The 23,862-nt window shown below is 35.6% G+C and overlaps 1 protein-coding gene across 1 annotated transcript in view; it reads right to left on the bottom strand.

Moving 5' to 3' along the window:
• Positions 1-16,354: 16,354 nt before the first annotated feature.
• The window catches only part of Capza2 (capping actin protein of muscle Z-line subunit alpha 2), a 30,301-nt gene continuing 22,793 nt past the window's right edge, over positions 16,355-23,862 (bottom strand). The window contains exons 8-10 of the mRNA XM_042695880.1: positions 21,516-21,587; positions 19,277-19,339; positions 16,355-17,860 (exon numbers count right to left, since the gene is read on the bottom strand). Coding sequence (XP_042551814.1) covers positions 17,720-17,860; positions 19,277-19,339; positions 21,516-21,587 — 276 coding nt within the window. The 3' untranslated portion in view covers positions 16,355-17,719. The remainder of the gene's footprint in view (positions 17,861-19,276; positions 19,340-21,515; positions 21,588-23,862) is intronic.

Here is a 23,862-nt window from a genome sequence, read left to right as displayed (position 1 = left end):
ATCAGAACGCAATGCTCCCAAAGTATGGCACTTTAGCTGCCTCGCTGATCTGAGTACTGTGAGCAGAAGGAAAGTAGAAATGCCTCAGAAGCAAGGTTTTCCTGATAATCTCCCATCCTTTTGCCTTCACACTTTTTTTTCCACCAAAACTAAGTTATAGAGACAAGAATTTCTCTTCCCCAAGGGATGTCATACAAAGTAAACTACCCTCCCTCAAAGCAAGCCATAATACTTAACGAAGTCAATCTCTCTTCCCTCTTCTCCCTTGAAGACCGTCCTTGTAAATCCCTCCGGGAACCTCCAAGCAAAGGAATGCTACTCAGAGACGCCACTAAGAATCTAAACCCAGGCCTTTCTGAGTTGATTAGCTCTTTACCATTAGAACGTAGTCTTATCCAATCACATTTCTACCCTGTTGTCCATTCTTCTCTGGGTCTTTGAATTTTTATTTCTGAAGACTCTTATGTAAACTTTCATTAAACACATTTGTTATGTTTTTTTCTTGTCAACCTTGAAGGTGTTGGCTGTGGTCCTTCAAGATGGGTGAGGAAAAGTATTATACTTCTTCAATCTCCCTCCTCCCCTAGACAAACACATTTGTAATTTTCTCTATAATAAAATAAGCTAATTTCACTTTTATATGCGGGACCTGTTCATAGCATATGTAACAGAACTAGTATTGCATTTTCATTCATTTCATCCTTACTTTCAGCCACTGTCTGCCTCACACATTTGCTCCACTATAGTGACATACAGGCCAGAATAAGAGAAGTTGACTTACTCACACTTTTCTCATAGTTACTGATGGCAGCACACTGCCAAATGCTTTTTCTATCAAATTCTAGTCTATAGTCACAGAACAATAAAACAACAAGAGGATATTTTATAACCCACCAGAATCTCTGTAATTCACAGAACTGGGATATTGTATGCTTAATTAAAGCAAATTAAATTAACAAAGGCCTGGTATTTTTGCTGTCAACCACCTTAGGAAAGGGACATGAATATGACTTGATTGAACCACAATTTTGTAATTGTCTACTGTTTTACTTCAGCATCAGCCCTATTTTGCTTACCTTTGCCTCTCACTAGTGCATACTAAGGGATGAGGGTAAATATTAAAGACAAGTCTGTGAATCAAAAGAATGACCAGCTGGGCACTGGTGGCTCACACCTGTAATCCTAGCTACTCAGGAGGCTGAGATCTGAGGATCATGGTTCAAAGCCAGCCCAAGGAGAAACATCGGTGAGACTCTTATCTCCAATAAACCACTAGAAAACCAGAAGTGGTGCTGTGGCTCAAGCAGTATAACACTCACCTCAAGTTGATGAGCACAGGGACTGCACCCCAGAGTTAGCCTCATTACCAACAAAAAAAAAGGGGGGGAGAGGGGGAATGACCACATGAGCTCTACTTCAGTATGAATAGCAGCTACTTCAGTATGATTGGAGTTCAAGCTGTATACAGAGCAGTATGGAGACAAAGGCCAAAATGTGATTTTGAAGTGTCTTATAGACATGCTAATGTTATTTGGCATCACCTGTACTAATAAGAGATGACAACCACACACACTTGGGACAGTGTGGATTTAAGAAATATTTAGAGCCAGATACCTGTGGCTCAGGCTACGATTGGGAAGACATGGTTCACGTCATTAGGGATAGTTATTTATGTCCGATATTACTCATGAACATAGGACATTGACCAGTGAATTTGAAAATCCAACTAGTGAACACAAATGAAATTTTCTTTGTAAGTGAAAATTAAAACTGAAAACCAATAATTCTTGTGTTTAAATCTCAGCTGAGATTTAAAAATCATTTATAAAAAGATTCCTAAACTTAAAATAAATATAAAACTAAAGATTACTATTGTATATATGCTCCCAAATATCATTTATAAATCAAGAAACAAAAGAAAGTTTGAAGAATTGAACACATGCAAATCCAACTTTAGTTTTAAGAGCCAGTATGAGCTGAAAAACAGGTTTACAATGGAATTTAACCTTTATAACTTCTTCAAGCCAACCTACACTCTCATACTGTGTTAAAGATATGGAATTACAACTACTGATCTGTGTATAGTTGAAAAGATTATTCAGATTAGCAGAAATTTTAGGAAGTAGTTCCCCAAGATATAATTCCACGTGCATATGTAAGAATGAATTTCTACAGTCAGCATACATATCTGTCTTAGACAGTGAAGGATCTAAAATAACTAGGCTTAAAGTTTATGTGTTGAATTATAATTACATTTGTCTTTTGTTTTCCTATTCCCAACAAAAATATATTTGTATCTATGTGAAACCTTTCACAAATAAGTCCATGTTAATATTTTTAGCCTTCCTGATTTATTTAAAATCAAAATTATATTAGTAAATCTGTTGATATGCAGAATAATTCTGCTAATAAGAATGTGAAGTAGAGATGGCAGAGGATGCTCAATCCTGTCATCCTAACTACTTGGAAGAAAGAGATTGAGAGATCTCAGTTCCAGGCCATCCAGGACAATGGCTAGGCAAGATAGTATACACCTATTATTTTAGTTATAGGGGAAGCACAATAGCTAGGTAAAGTGGTGCTTGTCTGTCATCCCCAGTGTCATAGGGCATCACAAGTAGAAGGATCCCAGCCCAGGCATAAAATGAGACCCTACCTCCAAAATTACCAATGCAAAAGATGACTGAAGGTGTGCATCAAGTGACAGAGTGCCTGCTTAGCAAACTCAAGGCCCTGAGTTCAATTTCCATTATCACACACACACACACAAAAAGCAAAATAGTGGAACCTTGTAAAAAGAATCTTGAGCATGGTGGCTCACATCTCTAACACCAGTTATGTGAGAAGCATAGATAGGAGGGTCACAGTAACAGGCTGATCCCAGCTACTAAGAAAACAGCAGCAATAAAAACTATATCTGGGTTTGCATAAACCTGTTATCCCAGCTGGGGGTTGAGGCAGGAGGATTTTGAGGCCAGCCTGGGCTTCATACAAATTGAGACTTGGGCTCTAAAAAAGAAAAAGTTTGGAGAAAACGAAAAAGGAAGGAAAGAAGGAAGGGAGGGAGAAAGGAAGGGAGGGAGGAAGGAAGGGAGGGAGGGAGAGATAGCTGGGAAAGCAACCTGATCCTAGAACTTTGATCTAACACCATATATCCAAACCTATTCCAATACCAGTGAAGCACTACTCCTTATTTTTAAAGAAAAACTAAGAAATAAAATTCCCCTGAAAGAAACTGAAAAATCAACAAAGCCCTTTCCTTTATACGGCAACGGTATAAACAGGAAAGGAAACCAGAGAATGATGACAGAGATTTAAAAAGAAAAATCTGAAAGATAACAAAGAAATTGTCTATCTATCTATCTCTCTGTCTGTCTGTCTGTCTGTCTGTCTGTCTGTCTACCTACCTATCTATAGCATATCAGAAATTTATTTTAGACAAACTCTTTCTCTAATCCCTTGCTTCTGCACCTTTCTAGCCATGACTAGAAAGAGCCCTTGCTTCTTTAGTACCTTGCCTCTTTTTTTATTTTTTGTTGGTCATGGGGCTTGAACTAAGGGCCAGGGCACTGACCCTGAGCTTTTTCTGGCTTAAGACTAGTGCTCTACCACTTTGAGCCACAGCACCACTACTGGCTTTTTAGTGATTAATTGGAGATAAGAGTCTCATGGACTTACCTGTTGGTGGGCTGGCTTTGAACCAGGATCCTCAGATCTCAGCCTCCTGAGTAGTTAGGATTGCAGGAATGAGCCACCACCACCCAGCAGTACCTTACTTCTAAGTCTAACTAATCACAAAAAGTAACAATATTCTCCAAGTTCTTCATTTACTCTACTTATTCTTTACTATGCTGCTCAGTGTCTTTACTCTTGGGAAGATACTCTAAGATAGATTTATTCTGCAGAGATTTCATGTGGAAATATATGTTCTTCTAATTCTCGTTACTCTATTCACAATAGGTTTATTTTTCATTCTAGCAAAATAGTCTAACCAAAATAAAAATCCATTGTCTAAAATACTCTGGATATGTAAAGTATACTCAATGTTATTGTTTTATTTTAAAAATTGAATATTTTTGGCCCATAGTTGGTGAGGATTTCAGGAATCAGCATCACACTTAAATATCTTACTGTCCAAATTACATGACTAAAAACAATGTTCAGTACTAGTAAGAACCATCACATATGGGCTAGGGAGGTGGCTCAGTGGTAGAGTACTTGTCTTGCATGCATGAGGCCCTGGGTTCAATTCCTCAGCACCACATAAGCAGAAAAAGCTGGAAGTGGTGCTGAGACTCAAGTGGTAGAGCACTAGCCTTGAGCTGAAGAGCTGAGGGACAGTGACCAGACCCAGAGTTCAGGCCCCATGACCAAAAAAAAAAGAACTGACACCTAAAGTAATTCCAAGTTTAAGTACAAAAATAATGTGCATAGAATGTTAGCACATGGTTTGAGATTCACATTTCACATGCATTTTCATTGTATCCATGAAAAAAAGTTCATGGATACAAATCTGCAAAAGGTGACATATTTTGATACATAATGAAATAATCTTTTACACTGAAAAAAGTCAGAAAACATTATAGCCATAGAATCATCAGTGGCACTAAGAAAAATCTGATAGCTTTATAAAAGCTTACCTTTGTTTTTATGAATGCAGAAATTTATTCTTAATAATTTTAAATCATTCTATTTTTGAACCAAGATGATTCTCATACTGTATAGGTTATATTTAATTTTTATAAATATTTTTTCTCATTTCTAATTTGCAAAACTATACTTAGGCATATAGATTAAAGTGGAAATGTTGCAATCATCTATCTGGCCTATGTCGAAATCTAATTTTAAAAAAGTAAAACGCAAAATAGCATTATTTTTATCTTAAAGTATATTCAAGGTAATACTAAGTCATATGATTTCTCATTCTAGCCTAAACTAACTAGATTTTAAATTTTTAATTCTAATCTCTCTACTTTGCATTGCAAAATCCATTCCAGCCTTTGAAATTGTTCTGTACTTCAATGCCACTGCACAGTTGCTAAATTTAGAACCACATGCATATTTAGCTAAAATAGGTTTCATCTCCTTGTTAATAATGAACATGTTAGTGAACATGGATCATAATTGAAGTTGTGGCTTCCTCTGAGTTTTTTCTTCCTCCTCAAAGTTATCTTTATGATGCTATTTTTGCCATATAACTTTGTCTTTTTAAGTTTGTTATTCCTCCTTTGAATTGAAAGAGGTCTACATGTACAACCAAGCAGTTTGAATTTGTTTGTCAAGTATGACTGACTGGAAAACTATAGCAAATAACTTTGTTTAGTGTATATTTAATTAGCTGCACTTCTGTTTCTTCTATGTACTGTTTATACTGTTATTTCAAAAAACACACTCACCTCAGGCTACGATGTTTAGATGCATCTATCAAGAATTGTTCATGGGTTTGTGTGCTGACACATAATCCTTTGATAGGCTCCTGTAGGCTCAGCACAGGTCTTATGTACTGAACTGAAATGAAATGAAAAAATCTGTGTTGTTGAAGAGCAGAGAGGTATATGGTAGTTGTTTTACTTCTTCATTTCTCCCCAAGCTGTTTTCTTGGACTTGGAAAACAGAAATACTATGTGATCTTTATGTTAGAAGGACCAAATGCATGTTGATGACAGGGGAAAAGATTTCAGGTTGAGGGAAAAGCAACCAATAGTGCCATTATCTAGTTTCCCATCACTGAGAGTATTGTAAAAGAAATTGTGCTGATCAGCCACCTTCACCTCTAAATTCAGACCAAAAATGATCTGGTGTTATCGTGCCAGAAGGGTTTCATTCTTGCAGAAGATGGAAGATTGCATGACAATTCATCTAGATTTGTTGGAAATTTCAGTTTGGTTTGATATTTGATAGTACTGGGATTTTACTTTTAGTAATTTGTTTATTGGATAGAGTCTCATGTTTTTGTCTGGTGCTGACCTCAGATCCTGACCTTCCTACCTAAGCCTCTGATGTAGCTGGAATTACAGCTATAAATCATCACAACCAGCCCCAACTTCTCTATTTTTAAAACTGAAGTCTTGTGTCTAGGAACACCCCCCTCCCCGCCCCAGTTACAATTGGGGAGTTGACATTTCAAGCGTTCTTTCAAATTCTTAATTCTGTAAGGCACAAAATCCACCGTAGGCCAAACTAGGAACTAGGAGGAAGTTTATTTTCTGTCAGGCCTAGTGGCTAGGTTTCCACACCCCTTTCCTTGTTACCTTGGGGTTTTTTTTCTTTCCTTTGACTACTTTTAAAATCTGCTTTTTTCAAAGTTATCTATTTGTGCATAAATAATTTATCAGTTCAAGAAGTGATTCTTCCAAGTGGTATTCGATAGCAAAGCCATTAAATAAAATAATGTTTTCCAAATATTTCCAAGCATCAGTGTATCTTAGAAGACAAGAGATCATTACCAAACCTTAATGTGCCAATAAAGTTAATTCCTTCAAGCAAGTTAAAAATAAATGCAAAAGGGGCTGGGAAGGTGGCTCAGAGGTAGAGCACTTGCCTTGCATGCATGAGGCCCTGGGTTCGATTCCTCAGTACCACATAAGCAAAAAGAAAAAAGCCGGAAGTGGCGCTGTGGCTCAAGTGGTAGAGCGCTAGCCTTGAGCTGAAGAGCTGAGGGACAGCGCCCAGGCCCAGAGTTCAGGCCCCACGACTGGACCCAAGAAAAAGTAAATAAATAAATGATAGAATATATATTTTACATTTGCTATAAAATTACGACTTTATGCATCCATTTTGAAAAGACTTGCTGTTTCTTTTATTACTAATTTCCTACTTATTCTCTTTTTATTATTTTACTAAGACTCTAGAAAATAAATACAGTGACATGTAGCCTAATGACAGAATATGTTCTAAGAAAAGGATTTTTAGGCAATTTCATAATTGCGTGAACACTTCAAAGTATACTTACACACTGAAAACAAACGAACATGGTTCCATCACTAGGTGATATGAACTTATGAAACCACCATTGCATAATTATCTTTCATTAAATCGCCATATGAGGCATGAGTTTTTCATCACATGGGGAAAGATACTTGACAGAATAGTCATTCTTATTCACAGAAATTAAAATTATCATAATATTGTCCATAATACATCTTGAGTTCCAAGAAATTACAGATGGAAAAAAAAACTAACCAAATAAAACTCTGAACTGAGATGTGAGCCAGCTGTTCTTACGGGTTTTGGTCATAATATAGTGGAAACAAGATGAAATCTGGTGTGTAAATGTGGAGAAAAAATTGTCTCCAAGCTTTGGCCAGTAGTACATAAAATCTTAACTAACTCCTAAAATATGTAATCTATTTGTAAGTTAGTATGTTCATAACCCCAATATACTTATTGCATAATAACAATACACAATCATCTAAAATGTAAATTAACCTAAATTTTAGCATTTTCTTCTACAATGGCTTGTCTAAGTGCTTCTGACTTACCTATACCCACTTTAAAAATTGAACTACTATGAAAAAAATCTACATAATGACCGGTATTTTATTATTGCCAAGTTTCCATAAATCACATCCCAACATTCCTGCCTGTGGTATTTCCTTCTAAACTAAGTTTGGATTTAGAGCAATCATTAACTTTCTATAAATCTTTGAGAAAATTTCCAAAGTTTAGGAACTTAAACTTAAATCACTCTATTTGTAGTAACATTTAAACTGGGAGCTAACTAAACTTCTTTTATTTATGTTACCCAGACTCAAGTATTTTACTATGGCAACAGAAATTTGTTTAATACACATTCAAACAGTTCTTCATAGGTTACTTGTTTTTCACTATTCAATTATGAACTGTGCCATCTTCTATTCCAATGGGAGCATTCATTCATTCATTTAACATTAAGGATTCATTGACTGTTGGTCAGGGTTTAAGGTGCCTGAGACACACTGAGGAGCAAGTCAAAGCCCCTTGAGCTAGTAGACCTTACAATCTAAGGGAGGTGGGCAGCAGGAGGGTATAAATGAAGAGAGACAGAAAATAATATTCATGATGTCAGGAGACATTTCACATACATGTTCAAAAAACTTTACATTTCTTTCACTTAAGTGATATAAGTTATTAAGTAACTTCATATCCACTGTTTTTTATAGCCATATGTGCCCTGAGGGAGCAGAAAGAATTGCCTTTAAAGATTACCTAATGAAAACAAACTGTACAATCTTAGGTTTATGTTTAGAATGCTTTGTGTCATACTAAAGATGAGCTAGTTAGTAGGTTGTGTTCATTGGTAGGGGTGCTGTGACTAAAAGTGAAGTCTCATTCTAGAAGAAATGCATGCCGGCATCTAACTTGAAAGTTGCTGGACATTAGGTAAGGGAAGAACATATAATAGCCAAGTTTTTTATGAATTTATACGACTAGATCATTGCAAATAATGCCCATGATACTCAAATGACCTCCAAGGATTATAACCATGAGCCACCAGCACTAACTAAACAATAATGCCTTTATAGTTTAAACCTAATTTTTGCAAACTTTTCTATAAAGGCCCAGATGGTAAATATTTTAGGCTTTTCAGTTGGAGAAATAAAATAGGAAAGGTATAACATATATAATCATATGTAAAGGAAAAAAACCACAAATTTTGGATTGGGGATTTTGCTCAGTGGAAGAGTACTTGTGTTCACTCTTCAGCTCTGCAGAAAAGAAAGGAAAGAAAGAAAGAAACAGAAAGAAAGAAAGCGAAGGGAGGAAGAAAAAAAGAAAGAAGAAGAGGAAGGAAGGAGAGAAACAAAGAAGCGAGAGGGGAGAGGGAAGGGAAGGAAGGGAAAGGAAAGGAAAAAATAAGAAAACAATTTTTGATTTTTTTAAAATGAAAAACTCTAATCATTGAGAACAATACAGACTTACTAATTAAATGATCACAACTTAACATGAGTCACTGACTTCAAAAAACAGTTGAGAATCACTGTTCAGGGTTTGAATATACTCAAGTTTCTATAAATATTGCAGGCAATACTTGAATTTACTGTTAAGTGTTTCTATCTCCTGACATTCTTTCCTCAGATACTAACCATGAGAAGTTTCATTCCCAGCATCCCTCTGCTGGGTAATAAGCAACTTATGAAGGCACCCTCAGGTACCCTGCAGGTGAGGAAGACTCAGTGCCTTAACATCTTCTGATTAGTCTGAAATGAGAACAGTGACGCCTCCTGTCTTTTCTCAAGAATTGCAACTCTATCCTTTTCTCTGATGAAAATTTCATCACATCCCACTGAAACATATGTTCAGAAACACAAATCACTTTCCTTCTCAAGAAGAAATTTTGAAATTTTTAGTGAGTCACATTGTAATAACATCTCTGACCAAAAGGAGATAACAGATACAAAATTAACAGTAGAAAGAAAACAAGTGTTTCTAATGTGTGGGGTTTTTTTCCCTTTGTTTTGTTTTATTTTTGTTTTTTGTCTGTGTGGCTCAAACCCTGGTCCTGGGCACTGTCCCTCAGCTCTTCAGCTCAAGGCTAGTGCTCTACCACTTGATCCACAGCATCACTTGTGGTTTTGGTGGTTTATTGGAGATAAGAGTCTCATGAACTTTCCTCCCTGGTGATCTTCAGATCTCAGCTTCCTGAGTAGGTAGGATTATAGGCAAGAACTGCCAGCTCCAGACTTTCTAATGGTTTTTACTGTGAATATTTACACTATAGAACATTTAACACCGACTGTGTAAAAAGAATCTGTATTGAAAGAAGAAACCCATCCACCCTTCCCTTTATGATTTTTTATTTTTGTCTTTTTGGGGGGAAGTTTCCTCTCCAAATCAAGATTATTAGTTCCAAAATGCCTATGGTTTAGTTGATTAGCTCTTTGAAAACCATCTTCTCTCTTTTTATCCTTTTAAAATGTTAGATGAGATGGGGTGGGGAGGGGAATGTGAGGTCTGATAGTCTAAGATTAATTTAAGAGGCAGAAACAAAAATAGCAATGTTTTAAGGCACAGGTTAATTACCTGTTGGTAAAAACCCAGGTAGATGACTCCAGCTGACACAGAGATCCAGAGTAAAGAATAGGGTTTTGACATATGTGCCTAGACCTGCTGGTTTCAAGAGAATTGAATCAAAGTTGCAGACAGCATGAAGATAAAAAGGAAGTGAGTACACAGACTTGTGTTGTCTTCCACATTCACTTTCCCATAAGCCAGAACTTGTCATATTGAATTACTACCTCTAAGGCTAAACAGGAATGTCTCTATTCTGCAAGAGCAGGAGAGCAGCTAAAAATGTATACTGAAGAAGCAATTATCCATTTCTCCCCAGATCACCAGTCTGACTCTGTCAACGTACCCTTCTTACTACACAAGACTCGTCTATTTTCCACTTCCCAAAGGATTTACTATCAAAGACTCATTCTCTCTCTGCCGTCAGCTCACAGTGCCATATATTTAGAAGAATACATGTTCTCTTTACTAGGAACAAATGTACCCATGGTAAGCTATAAATGAAAAGGTGTTACCTTCCTTTACACACTCAACATAGACTGGAAGTGTTGGGATAGAATGATTCCAATTCCTAATTGAATTAATGCACTGGAGGTCACTGGTGGTTAAATATCTGATTGTGATGTGGTTGGATGGGAGGGATAATTTCCAATGTTCTATGGCATAGTAGGACGATGATGGTTGAAATTATTATTAATAGAGTATTTAACTAGGATTTGAATATTCCTAGCATAATGATAAATATTCCAGGTGATAGATATGCCAGTTACACACATTTGATGGTTACATATTGTATAAAGGCATTAAAACATGCTGTAAACCATAAATATGTGGTTGTTATGGGTTAAAATAAATACAATACCTAAATCAGGAGTCCAATGGAATTTCAAAGTCATCCTACTCTGGCATTCCAGCTTCTTAGCTAGTCTCATAGGACAGCCCTTGTGCTTCTGCTCTCTGGGAAGAACTTGTGTATTGCTTCTGTGGAAGATTCTTCATCGTTGTTTTTTTCTCTCCTGATTACAAAGGGGGCTGCATAGCTTTCAGTGCTCACCACAGTTGACCAATAAGAATTCCTTATTACTCTTATTTCAATGTAATTATTGAAAGCTCCCTCTTCTCTCAAGCACATTTTGACTTGGGAATAAATGAAATGGACTCGGAAGAAACTGAATTATGACAGCAGCAATATGGACTTGGAAGACAGATACAAGTCTCAAGTGAGACAGTGCTCAAGCATTATCTGACTTTCAGCCTGAAGAGATCAAGAGAGCAACCTATGAGACATGCCTGGACCCCTGGAAACCAATATGTTTACTATATTTTCATTCTTGCCTTCAACATACGCTTTATTGATTTTCCTTTGGAAGCATGAATTCTAAATGAAGAAGTGAACAATCCTAACCAGTAGACTTGTGAATATTTTAAGTTAGTAATTAGTACAAAATAACGCCTGGAAGAGTTTCTGTCACAAGAAATTCAGTTGGATGTCTCGTGGAAGATCCCAAATATGGAAGAATTGAGCAATTAACCTCTTCCATGTCAGTTTGTAGATTAACTATTTTCAGTCTGAGGCGGGCACAGGTCACCATTTGTGAATCTTTCTGGCAATCAATCTGTGTTAAAGCTATCCAAGATTTTTCAATGTTTTGTCATTACCTACAAAAGGTAACCAACATCCCGGCCAACAATATCCATGCCTTACTGTATTTCCCCTACGAGGTAGGGCAAAACCTACTTCCTCTAGGGGATTACATTTGATTGCCACCAGTAGTAGGAGTTATCAGTAGCATTTAGTCCCAAGGGGCAGAGCATTCTTGCACACTCCACTGTATGAAAATGTTGTACACTGCCTTTAGCCAATGCCACACTTCTCAGGTTTTGTGACTTGCAAGACCTTATATTTGGCACCAAATTCTGTACACGATGAGAGGCAGAATTGATCAGAAGAAAACAAACAAAACCCAACTTAAAACAGCAGAGGCATAAATATTGGTCCAATTGGTCCTGTCTGGTTAAGGTTCTTCATGTTAGGAACTGGGTGTCAAAGGATCAGCTTCTCAGTTTTTTCATTGTGTTGCGGGGAGTCATTTGACATTAGGAAAATTACTGATCTGTTAAGTAACTTGCATATATGTATTCCCCTACGGGTGGTTTGCTTTTTGATCAAGAGCTGTTTAAGCCAGGTAGACAATCCTCATTTTTATGGAATCATTATATGGTCTCTGTTTTAACTAAAATTCTGAAATTACTTAAAACTACTATTATTTCTTAACGAACTTTTTATGAACTTAGGTTCCATTAAATCTTTGGTCCAACTTTAAGTTGGTACATGGTGTGAAGCATTGTATTTTTTTCTCCTGGTGGTCACCCTTCCCTTACCCTCCTAGCTGATTACTCTATCATCTCACTATGATTGATAGAGTAGTTTATCATTTACCATACTGACTGGAGCTTTAAATCAGGACTTGAAAACTTCCTCAAGTGCTTTAGTTATTTTGATGTTGTAAACTACATTGCTAAATTTCCTAACAAGGAGTAATCATTGCATTCCAGTGGTAAGTGCTACTTGGCTGCACTTGGCTGCAAAGTCATTTTCTTTGGTTATTAATCTATGAAGGAGTTTTGCTGTATGTTTTCTTGGCGATTTTCAAGAGTTTTATTTATTGGAGCTATACATATGTCTAGAATAATTACTGTGATATAGGAAATTATGCATATGTAGAAATTCAGATTGAAAAATGACTTTCTAATCAATTTATTCTATAGTTATGACCTTTGCCATTATTCTACCTTGAGCCAGCTTTTAAAGTGTATTTCTTTTCACGGGATTCTAAATGTGCCAGCATAATACACACAGCCACATAATTTGTAAATGAAAAAAACCAAACATTAAAAAGATAATCTTCCCACCCAGAATGCTTTAGTGAGCGTCTGTATATCTGCCATTCTGAGAAATAAAATGTTACCGTACTGTTGAATCCTTCTATACTGTTGTCTAGTCCCATTCCTTCATGTTCCTCTTCACACGATTCTGATTTAGTTGTGTATCCCACTGCACGCTTTACGTTATATATAAAATGATAAAAATATATTGTTTCACAGGGTTTTTGACGTGTACTTAACGTCTATGACTTGCTGTTGTCTCATTCTTTGATATTTAGAATGTTAATTTTTATTTATTTTTGGGCCAGGACAAGTCACTGGAATGTATCTGAAGTCCTTAAAGCTCAATATCAGAAAAAAAGTGAGTGCACTCTGGAAGGGTTTTTAATAGTCTTCCTGTGAGATACTTTCAGTGTCCTGCAACACTGATAACAGCAACCTGTATTTCACTGTTACAAAGAAGTCATCTAGGTGCTTAGTTTATACTTAAGTGAGTTGTGACTCCTAGATTTTCTTTTCTGTATTGTCTATAAAACTAGAGGAAAGCTTTCTGGTAAGATGCACTCAGGCTGCCTTTGAACTCGTGATCTTCCTGCCTCAGGATTCTGTGAATACAGGAATGTATCACTGGACTTAAGCTAGTTGTAGGGGTATTCTTACAGTAAGAAAATTCCATGAACACTTATTTGGTTTAAGAAATGAGTACTTTACACTCGCCCCCAAACTCATCATTCTATGAAATTCTAATTTGTTTCCTTAATTTTGTCTTCTATTCTCCAGAATGCTAATTACATGTAGTTATATAAGCTAATGGGTGAAGATTTATGCTGTTACAGTGATACATGTATTTCCTGGCCAGTTTGTAAGGAGAAAAACAAAAGTTCTCTGATTCTGTCACACTGAACAAGAACAAAAGCTGACATTAAATCAACCAGCACAATTATTGTTATATCAAAATTAGGACTAAGAGTATCTTTTTGCCATATTGTAATTTTTATAAGAATACTTTCTAACTTTATTCATATTGATTTCATTTTGTAATGTGGTGCTTTGGACTGAATGCTTTGGACTCATGACATTCCTTTCCTGAAAGCCTTTGTCTGTATTTTGTTTGCTACTTCATTGAGACACAGAGGATGTCCTGCCTAGCATGCATACTTAACAAGAAACATGAATGTACTCAAAACAGTTTAAAACTGACCCTTCCCAGAAAGGATTTGTTGGTTGGGTATCTTTCAAACGGTATTCAGCTAAGTAAGGCTTGAAGTCTGTCTTCCACAAAACATTAAGTGTGAATTATAACATAAGCACACATTTCAATGTGTTATCTGTGCCATGTCTTCTTAAACGGTGTCTATTGATCCTTTCAACCTGCCATTAGCAGGCTGACTTCCCACTTCCTGTAGTGTGCCTTACCAATATCAGCATTTCCTATAGGTGATGTGATATAAAACAGTTCCATGATAATTGTAGACTCCAAAGACTGGTTTCCTACTTACCAAACTTACAATGCCTACAAGTCATTATATGAATGACTTGATGCTGCCTTGACATTGACAAGGTCACAAGTTGAAGAAAAATAATGGAGAGCTTTTGAAAGCATCTTCTATTATCACAAAACTTTCACTATGGTCATTATTTTAAAAACAGAAAGTACTACTCAAATGCTATATAGTTTTCTATGGTTGTCCTTAATTAGCCTTGCTAAGATCTTTGCTTTTTAGGAACATTTGTAATGAACCAGAACTTCAGCACCTTTCTTTTAAAGCTCTTGTTCCCATGTTAGGTTTCCAACATGCGAAATGAGGAAGTCTCCTGAATATCTGTAACACGTATCTAACTTGTAAAAATGTTAACAGAAATATAGTATACTCAGGTACAGATGGTCCCCAATTTTTTTATACTTCAAAATGTTGTGATCTAGTTTTTTCCCCTCATTTTCAGAATTCAGTAAACTATGCAATATTCAATACTTTATTACAAAAGAAGCATATAATTTTAATTAGACATTGGTAATATTTAAGGAAGCTAGGTTAAACCAAGGTATGTTAAGTGTACTTTTTTCCAGTCATGGGGCTTGAAGTCAAGGCCTGGGTGCCATCCTGAGGTTTTTTACTCTACCACTTTGAGTCACAGTGCCATTTGCAGTTTTCTGGTGGTTTATTGGAGATAAATATCATGGACTTTCCTGCCCAGGTTGGCTTTGAACTGAGATCCTTAAAGCTCAGCATCCTGAGTAGCTAGGACTACAAGCATGCGTCATCAGTGCTCTGCTGTCAAGTTCACTTTTGATCTTTAATGTTTTCCCTTTAGAATGGCTTTATTTAGGATGTAACCCTTCTTAAGGCCAGGAGCATTTGTACAATCTGGAATCATAATACTCATGTCAGACAGAATTCTCGATGGCCTTTCTGGCCCCAGGCCTCCCAGTTGCTGCACTTCTAGTGTCCTCCACCCGTCATTTCCAGTCACAACTTACTACCGATCATTCTCAAATTTAAGCATCCCACAATAACCTCTACTTCTGACATTTCTAGGTCATTCTTCATATATAGTCTTCAGTGTAAATGTTGATTGTTGCTTGTTTTAACTATCCCTCCCCTCTTCTCATGTCATTTCCCTGCTTACCTACCTTAAACTCCTTAGACTATCACTATAATCTCACCCTTTTCATCCTGGGCAAAATGACAGCCTTCGTTAAATTCAATTCATGCACTCCATAGCTGCACTTAATAAAGCGTTCCATCAATTACCACCCATTGTGAGCAGTAGTTCATTTTTGCCTAACTGTCCAACTGCTTCTCAGGCTCATTCACTTGCCTATTCTTCAAACCCAAAGCATCCTCTATGCCCTTTCCCCCCATATTTGACTGTGACATGGTAATACTCATAACATCTTAAACTGAGTTCCTAAATAGCCCAGCTTCCTGACTATAACCACCTAGTTGGTCTGTCCACAATCTTCTACAATTCCTCAAAGCTCCAAATATCCTTCTCAATGGTTTTATCTCCTGTTTCGCACCAATTTCCCTTGTTGTTATCTCTGGTTCTGCCTTTGTTTCTACACCTTAAGTTAACACAGCAGCTATTAACGTTCCTATTTAAGTTGTATCCATGAGCTATAGGGTATTTTAGATTTTCTTCTTTAATAAGGTACCATTTATAGCCTATAAAAACTAGTCTTAAGTAAACATGATTTTGGCGTTAGGTTTTGAATTATTTTGGCTAAATCTTATTTTTTATTCTACATTAGGAAACAGAGCCAAAGTATTGACCTTTATGGGACATAAACCCTTAATAGCCCAACTGACTAAGCTAATGAATTACAAATTTTATCTATTATTTACTTGAGAATCACCATATTTTAGATATGTCTTTTTAAAAAAGGAAACAGAAAATAATTTTAGCACTTAATTTTCCGTAGGAATCCTACTATGTCAAAACTAGTAAAACTATGAGAAAGTGATTTAGCCAAAAATGTTATAATTTCGTATTATATTCTCAATGTTTTCAAAGCCCAACATGATTTTTAAAAGAAATTAAACAACATGCTTTGAGAATTTTTTTAAAATCTATACAATTCAAGCTAATGAAATATTTTATTATACATAATAAAAGTGTTTTTTGTTTTTAGAAACATTTCCAGGCCCAGACATGTAGGAGTATGTGAGGAATGGATTCCACTCAAGTATAAGAAGCAAAACTACTGAATGAAACCATAAAACTCCTTGTAGTAAATACTAACATTCACTACAGGCTTGAAACTCCTGTAGTATCAGTAAACCTACTTTTAAAAATATTACAAGCATGCTACTGATGCATAGGAAAATGGAAAAACTTAAGACTATGTAACTGCATACCATATGTACTCCCAGCTTTCCTAATTACAACCAGTTAAGAATTACAATATCCAAAGTAAGTATTTTAAAATAGTATATGACTCACTAGTAAGTGCTTTTTCTACTCAAATAAATAGGAAAATTTAAATTTTTAACATCACACTGAATTTCAGTACTTATCAATCCAAGGAAAAAAATAAACTGAGACAGGGTCATGAGTTCAGGATTATATATATTACAATTTGCCTTGTTATAATACATTTGTGGCTTTGTGATAAAAATAACTCAGGGACATATGGAATTCAAGCTAATTTGCGTAACTGTCACAAGAAAAAAAGCATTAAATGCATTTCTGAAATAAGTATTATCATTTAATTTCAGAATCTCAAAACAGCAATAGATCTTGGCCTTGTTTTAAAAAAAGTTTAGTTAAACACTAAGCTAGCTAAATAACCTTACTGAAAGGTCTAAACATAAAGTGATCTAGAAAACACTTTCCCTCTAATCTCAGTCTTTCATCAGTGGAAGAGGTGAGGAGAAAAGGTAGACAATTTCTTTAGCAGCATATATGGCTAAGTCCATCAACCACCTTAAACTAGAATGTCCATTAGTGACCCCATTAAAAAGAATTGGGCTAATAGCAAAAGTTACCCATTTCGTAAGCCAAAAGGCAACACTTTTAGGGTTATAGTAAGTAAAATACTTTCGAAATACTTCAAAAACTTTTCACCATAAACTAGAGGAATCATCTCTTCATTTTAAGAAAAGAATAACAAAGTAAGAGGCAATTAAACTAAATTCATTTTCAATCCTCTTAGAACAAAAGAAGTGAAAAACAAGGGTTGATTAGCTAAGCTTTGTGCTCGAACCAAACTAATTAATTACAGTGATTTTAAATGGCAGCAGCCCATGACTGGGCAGTCTGACAGTTCTGAATACTTTTGCAATAATTTTTTTTTCTTAACGCAAAGACGCTGAAATGATCCGGTCATGCAATGTTCATCTTATGCATTCTGCATCTCTTTGCCGATCTTGTAGCTAAGGATCTTGTTCCAATCAATCTTAGTACGTGTAACTGGCAACTGTCGACGTAAGGCTTTGAAAGTAGTGTCTGACATTGTCTGGTAATTCTCACTGATGGCAGTCTATGAAAAACAATAGTTAGAAGTTTAAAGTAAATGAAAAGCATAAACAATTTATAACACAGATGTTTTTATAACAACCTTTACTTAAGCATCCTGTTTCACAGCTCTTAGTCAAATAAAAATCTCATATGGATTTAAAAACATATTAAAAGGAACTATAAGAAAAAAATGATCACTTTGAATAATTAAATTATTACTATTACTATGATCATAAGTATGTTTTATGGAATGAAATTATAAATTGGATTTATTTATATTTTACTATTTCAGTTAGAACAATTGCAAAGTATTGCTGGTGGCTCATTCCTGTAATCCTTGTTAGTCAAGAGGCTGAGATCCAGATGGCTGAGGCACATAACCAGACTGGAAATAAAAAGTTTTAGAGATTCCACCTCTAAAGTAACCAACAATAACAGAGCTGGAGACATGGTTCAAGTGTTAGAGAGCAGTAAAGAAGTAAACAGAGCAAATATGAAGCCCTGAGGTCAAATATCAGTATTCACTAAAAATAAGAGCACAAAATATGAACTAAACTGATTACCTTCAGTCCAAATCATTACAAAGCATTTAAATTAAAATGCCAATCAAATAAAATAGGCATGTAAAATCTTGAAATATTTTGGGCAATATTTAGAAATTACACTCATCTGAAATTAAATCTATTTTTTGGAGACAAGGTCTTGCTACATAGCCCAGGCTAGCCTCCTAATATTCTTTATCTTTTGACATATTGGAGCTTATGCTCCAAGAACCTTATTATTTGATTCACATCTCTAGCTCTTCCTGCTTTCATTATTTTTAAAATAGAGAATTGCATTGTTGCTAGCCCGGACCATGATCTTCCTATTATGCCTACCACCAGGTAGCTGAAGGTTTGAGATACCACACTGAGCATTTTAGTTGAGATGCTCAGACTGTCCTTGAATCACAATTCTAAGCAGCGAGGATTGCAGGAATGAACCAACCCACCAGTGAGTCTTAGTATTTTTTAAATTACAAAGTCTTAATTGAATTTACTGTATTTACCATTCTTTTAAACTGTTTATTACAACCTTACCATTGTACTAAAAGCAAATATATAACAAAAATAAACTTGTATAATAAAACAATGGAGATTATGGTTAAGGGGATGGGAAGGTGGCTCAGTGGTAGAATGCTGGCCTAGCATACATGAGGCCCTGGATTCTATTCCTCAGCACCACATAAGCAGAAAAGGCCAGCAGTGGCGCTGTGGCTCAAGTGGTAGAGCACTGGCCTTGAGCTGAAGAGCTGAGGGACAGTACCCAGTCCCAGAGTTCAGGCCCCACACCAGAGGGAAAAAAAAAAAGAAAAAAGAAATGAAGATTATGGTTAAAAGTACAATTCAGCATTACTACTAAGTGAATATAGATTAATAATGTTCAAAAAAAATCATACCTGGTATTCATTTTCTGCAGCTTCTACAATCTTTATAAATTCTTTTGCTGTTTGCACCTCATTCTATGAAGAAAAGTAACTAAGTTATTTAAAACTAAGCCATTATTATTTAAAATAAGTATGTATTATTAATGAAATATTGTAATTGAATAAGCAGCACAGATGAGGATTATAACAAGGGATAACTGTAAGGCTGATTACTCTATATCCAAAGGAATAGGCAAATGTATTATAAAATTTGATAAAAATAAGCAGGCCTCAGTATATTTCTTGTTAAGCTAAGTTAAATTTTAATAATACACATGTAAAGTTTAAGCATAACATGTAACATGCATGCCAATATACAACTTTTATGTGTAAGAAGTTGTCGTTTATCCAAAAAGCAAAACAAAACAAAAAAATACCAAACCCAAAAAACAAAGAAATAATAAAAATGTACCCTACCAAATAGGGAGAATATATTTTAACGTTTAGGGTGAACTATTACTACTCTACAAAGAAAAAACCCACAAATCCTAAAAAAATGAGATCAAGTGTAATATTAATCAGGTTTTACTTACTATGACTAACACATATATCTCCACAATCTATTATTTACTCAACAAATTTCTCTTAAGAATTATCTTTCCATGTCAAACTTCCCCAAGAAGGATACATCAAAGGTACTTTTGGTATATAAATAATATAAGTGACAATTACATACAACATATAACTATACTAAATACAATGTCTCTTAGAAGTCCAGACATTATTACATTTCACTGCAAATTCTGTAAGGAAAAGTACTATTTAGCACCAAGTAGATATCTCCCAAGTGCTAATAAAAATGTTTTAAAAAACCAAACAAACAAGAAACCAAAACACCCAGGCTACACTGAAAGATCTTGTCTCAAAAATCAAAAAGAAACAAAAATCCCACCACAGAAGAAAAACTAGTTCTCTGTCTTCTCAGGTAACATATTTATACATGCTTCATATAGAATTAAAAGATTGGTGAAAGAACTCTGTGGAGAAATAAAATCCAGTACAATAAAATCTTGAATATGCATGCTGAACTTACAACATATAATCCAGTTTAAAAATTGTTTATAGAATCACAGACACAGGAGAAAGCAGAAATAAGTCATCACATCCTTTGTTTAGGGAGCGATGGCCATTAATACACCAAATGCACAAATGACAAAAGAAAATAACCAATTCTGACTATATCAAGCCTACTCTGAAAATTATCCCATTAAGATACAAAGACAAAACATACAAGGGTAAAAATATTTGCAAATCACGTATCTGATCTCAAACCTACATGTAGACTATATAAACAAATTACACATATTAAATAAAAAACATAATAAGAACATCCATGGCTGCAGTTAGTAGAAAACAGAAATGTCTACCAATTGATAAATGAATAAATAAAAGGTATATGTCCATACAATAGATGACAACTAGAAAGAATAAACTACTGAATACATGATTTGACAAAGATGAACACTGAAAACATGCCCAGTAGAAAGTAGCAAGTTATAAAACATTACTTTTCACATGATTCTAGCCACATGAAAGGTCCAGAATAGGCAAATCCACTGAAGCAGAAAGTAGGCTGATGGTTTATCTAGGGCTGGGAAAGATAGGAGGTGACTCATTGGTATGGATTTCACCTAAGAAGCATGAAAAGAAGTTGGTGCTGGGGGCTATGCCTGTAATCCTAGCTACTCAGGAGGAGTAGCTGATATCTGAGGATCACCGTCTGAAGTCAGGCAGGCAGAAAGGACCTCAAGACTCTACCTCCAATTAACCAGAAAAATAACTGGTCTGGAGGTGTGGCTCAAGTATGCTAGCCATGTGTAAAACAGCTGAGAATGAAACGTCCTGAGTTCAAGCCCTAGTACTGGCACCAAAACACAACGGAGAAGAAAAAGGAAGAAACGAAGAAGGGGAAGTGGAAGAGGAAAAGGAAGGGGAAAGGGAAGGGTGAAAATGTTTGAAAATTAGGTTATGGCAACTGGTGCACAATCTTACTAATTTAAAAACATTTTACTTTAAAAAAGAATAAAAACTGCATGATACATGAATTATATCTCTTTAATATAGATTCTAAAAACTGGTAGGTATAGAACTGTAATTCCCTACCAACTTGAATTACTGAAAATAATATAAAGCAAAAATATTTAAAATGTTCACTCAACAACTGTCAATTTATAGAAGTATAAGATTGCTTTCATTTTATAGAATTACTTACAGACACTGTTAGAAAATCTTGTATATCTTTATGACTCACTAGTTGAACATTACCATCTTCATAATAATGAACCTATTGGAAAAAGAAATTAAGGAAAACATTATAGGAATCATCAAGATCCTCAGGTGCCAAGCAATCACACTGAGGCAGCTGACCACCCATTTCAGCTCTAGTCCCAACATCCCAACTCCAGTAAGTCTTCCCACGTTCAGTCTATAGTGAGGAGACAGGTTAAAATGTTCCTGCAATTGGTAGACTGTTTAGCTGTTTTTACTTCATAGCCATTGTATGAACACCAACACCTAAGCTGTCTAAAATTGAGCACACAATATTTCAGCACTGCTTCCCTTTCCACAAACTATTTATTTCCTATTTCCTCAAATTCAAAGACATTCATCAAACATTTATTATTATAAATACTACTATATAAGGTTGTAAACAGAGATTAAAAAAACAAAAACAAAAAGCCAGATACCAGTGGCTCACATCTGTGATTCTGATACTCAGGAGACTGAGACCTGAGGAACTTGGTTCAAAGCCAGCTGGATCAGTAAAGTCTGTGAGACTCTTCTCTGCAATTAACAACCAAAAAGCTGGAAGTGCAACTGTGGCTAAAATGGCATAGTACTAGCCGTATGCTTAGGGATAGTGCCCAGTCCCAGAATTCAAGCACCAGGATCACCATAAAAAGAAACAGGGAAAGGAAAAGGAAAAGGCAAGAAAAAGGAAAGGAGAGAGAGAAATGTACAAATAATCAGCAGTACTCCAGACTGCCTCAGAAGGTTAACTCATGCATATATCTGCAGAAAGAACTGGAGGTATTTATGATTGGAATACATGGAAAACAGGGATAAGGGAGTAATAGTAAAGAAATACATAGGCAGTACACAACCCAACTTGGGCCTTGTATAGTGTGCAAATGTATGTCTGGGCTATCAAGTAGATAAGAATCAACCATCAAATAATCTTAAGTAGCTAAGTAGCATTCAGATTTAAAATAATTTGAAAAAGTATCTTCTAATGGCAATGTGAAAAATGGATTGTAAGGTGCCAAGATCGAGTAACTCAACAAAATAAAAAAATCGTCAAATCAGGTGTTAAATGTTGATGACAGAACTGTGAAACTTCCAATCCTTATTCTCAGCAAGATTTGGTCCAGCCCACATCATTTTAAGATAATGATGCAATTATCTAGGTAAGAGCTATTAATGCCTACCTATTAAAGGGAACAATATTAATGTTACTGAACAACTGTGTCTGACACTGTTCTCACCAATTTATCCATATTAATCTTCAAAAAAATCATGCAAGTTTTTGCTTTGTTGTTGTTGTTGTTCTGGTACTGGGGCTTGAACTCAAGGCCTATGCTGTCCAGTAGCTTTCTCACTCAAGGCTAGTACTCTACCAGTTGAGCCACAGCTTCACTTCTGGCTTTTTGCTAGTTTAAGTGGAGATGAAAGTCTCATAGACTTTACTGCCTGGATTGGCTTTGAACCTCTATCCTCATATCTCAGCCTCTTGAGTAGCTAGGATTAGGTGTACACCACTAGTGCCCTGCAATACAAGTTTTATTTTATTTTATTTTTGCCAATTCTGGGGCTTGAACTCAGGATCTGGGCACCGTCCCTGAACTTTTTGCTCAAGGCTAGTACTCTACCACTTGAGCCACAGTGCCACTTCTGGCTTTTTCTGTGTATGTGGTGCTGGGGAATCTAACCCAGGGCTTCATGCATGCTAGGCAAGCACCATACCACTGAGCCACATTCCCAGCCCCTATGTAAGTTTTTAAAATGCTGTTCTTTTAACAAATAAGAAAGTAAGCTGAAAGAGCTTACATGACTTCCTGATGTCAAACAAGTGATTTAAAACTCCAGATCTTTAATTTCTATTCTCTTGTCCCTAATGGACCAGGCACCAAGACTTAAAGACAATGAGATATAAGACTAGAAATATGTATCAAAGGTAACAGAGCTGCAGTGTCTAATTCGTCTTTATTCCTTTACAGTTCGTAGCATATAATTTTTCATGGTAGTTGATCCATAAGTGTATTGATGTAATAAGTGAACCAAAATAGGAAGACTAGTCAGTATTTTCCTTTAACTTGTGGTAATGTATACTAGTATTTACATTCAAAAAATTTTATAAATATTAAAGGTTACTTTAATAATTTAATTCTATTGGGTTTTATAAGAAACCAAATACCAGTACAGAAGATATTTATAATACAGATGTAATATGTAACAAAATATAAATACAATATGACTTGCAAGATGTATTTATACATGCATATATTAATATTGTACTTCAACCACTAACACTCAATTTAGATGACAGGGGAGCATAATTC

Source organism: Dipodomys spectabilis, unplaced genomic scaffold, assembly GCF_019054845.1.
Source record: "Dipodomys spectabilis isolate Male_0828 unplaced genomic scaffold, ASM1905484v1 ptg000197l, whole genome shotgun sequence".
Lineage (NCBI taxonomy): Eukaryota > Metazoa > Chordata > Mammalia > Rodentia > Heteromyidae > Dipodomys > Dipodomys spectabilis.
Note: the sequence above shows the minus strand (reverse complement) of the source record. Positions and strands in the feature narration are given on the sequence as shown.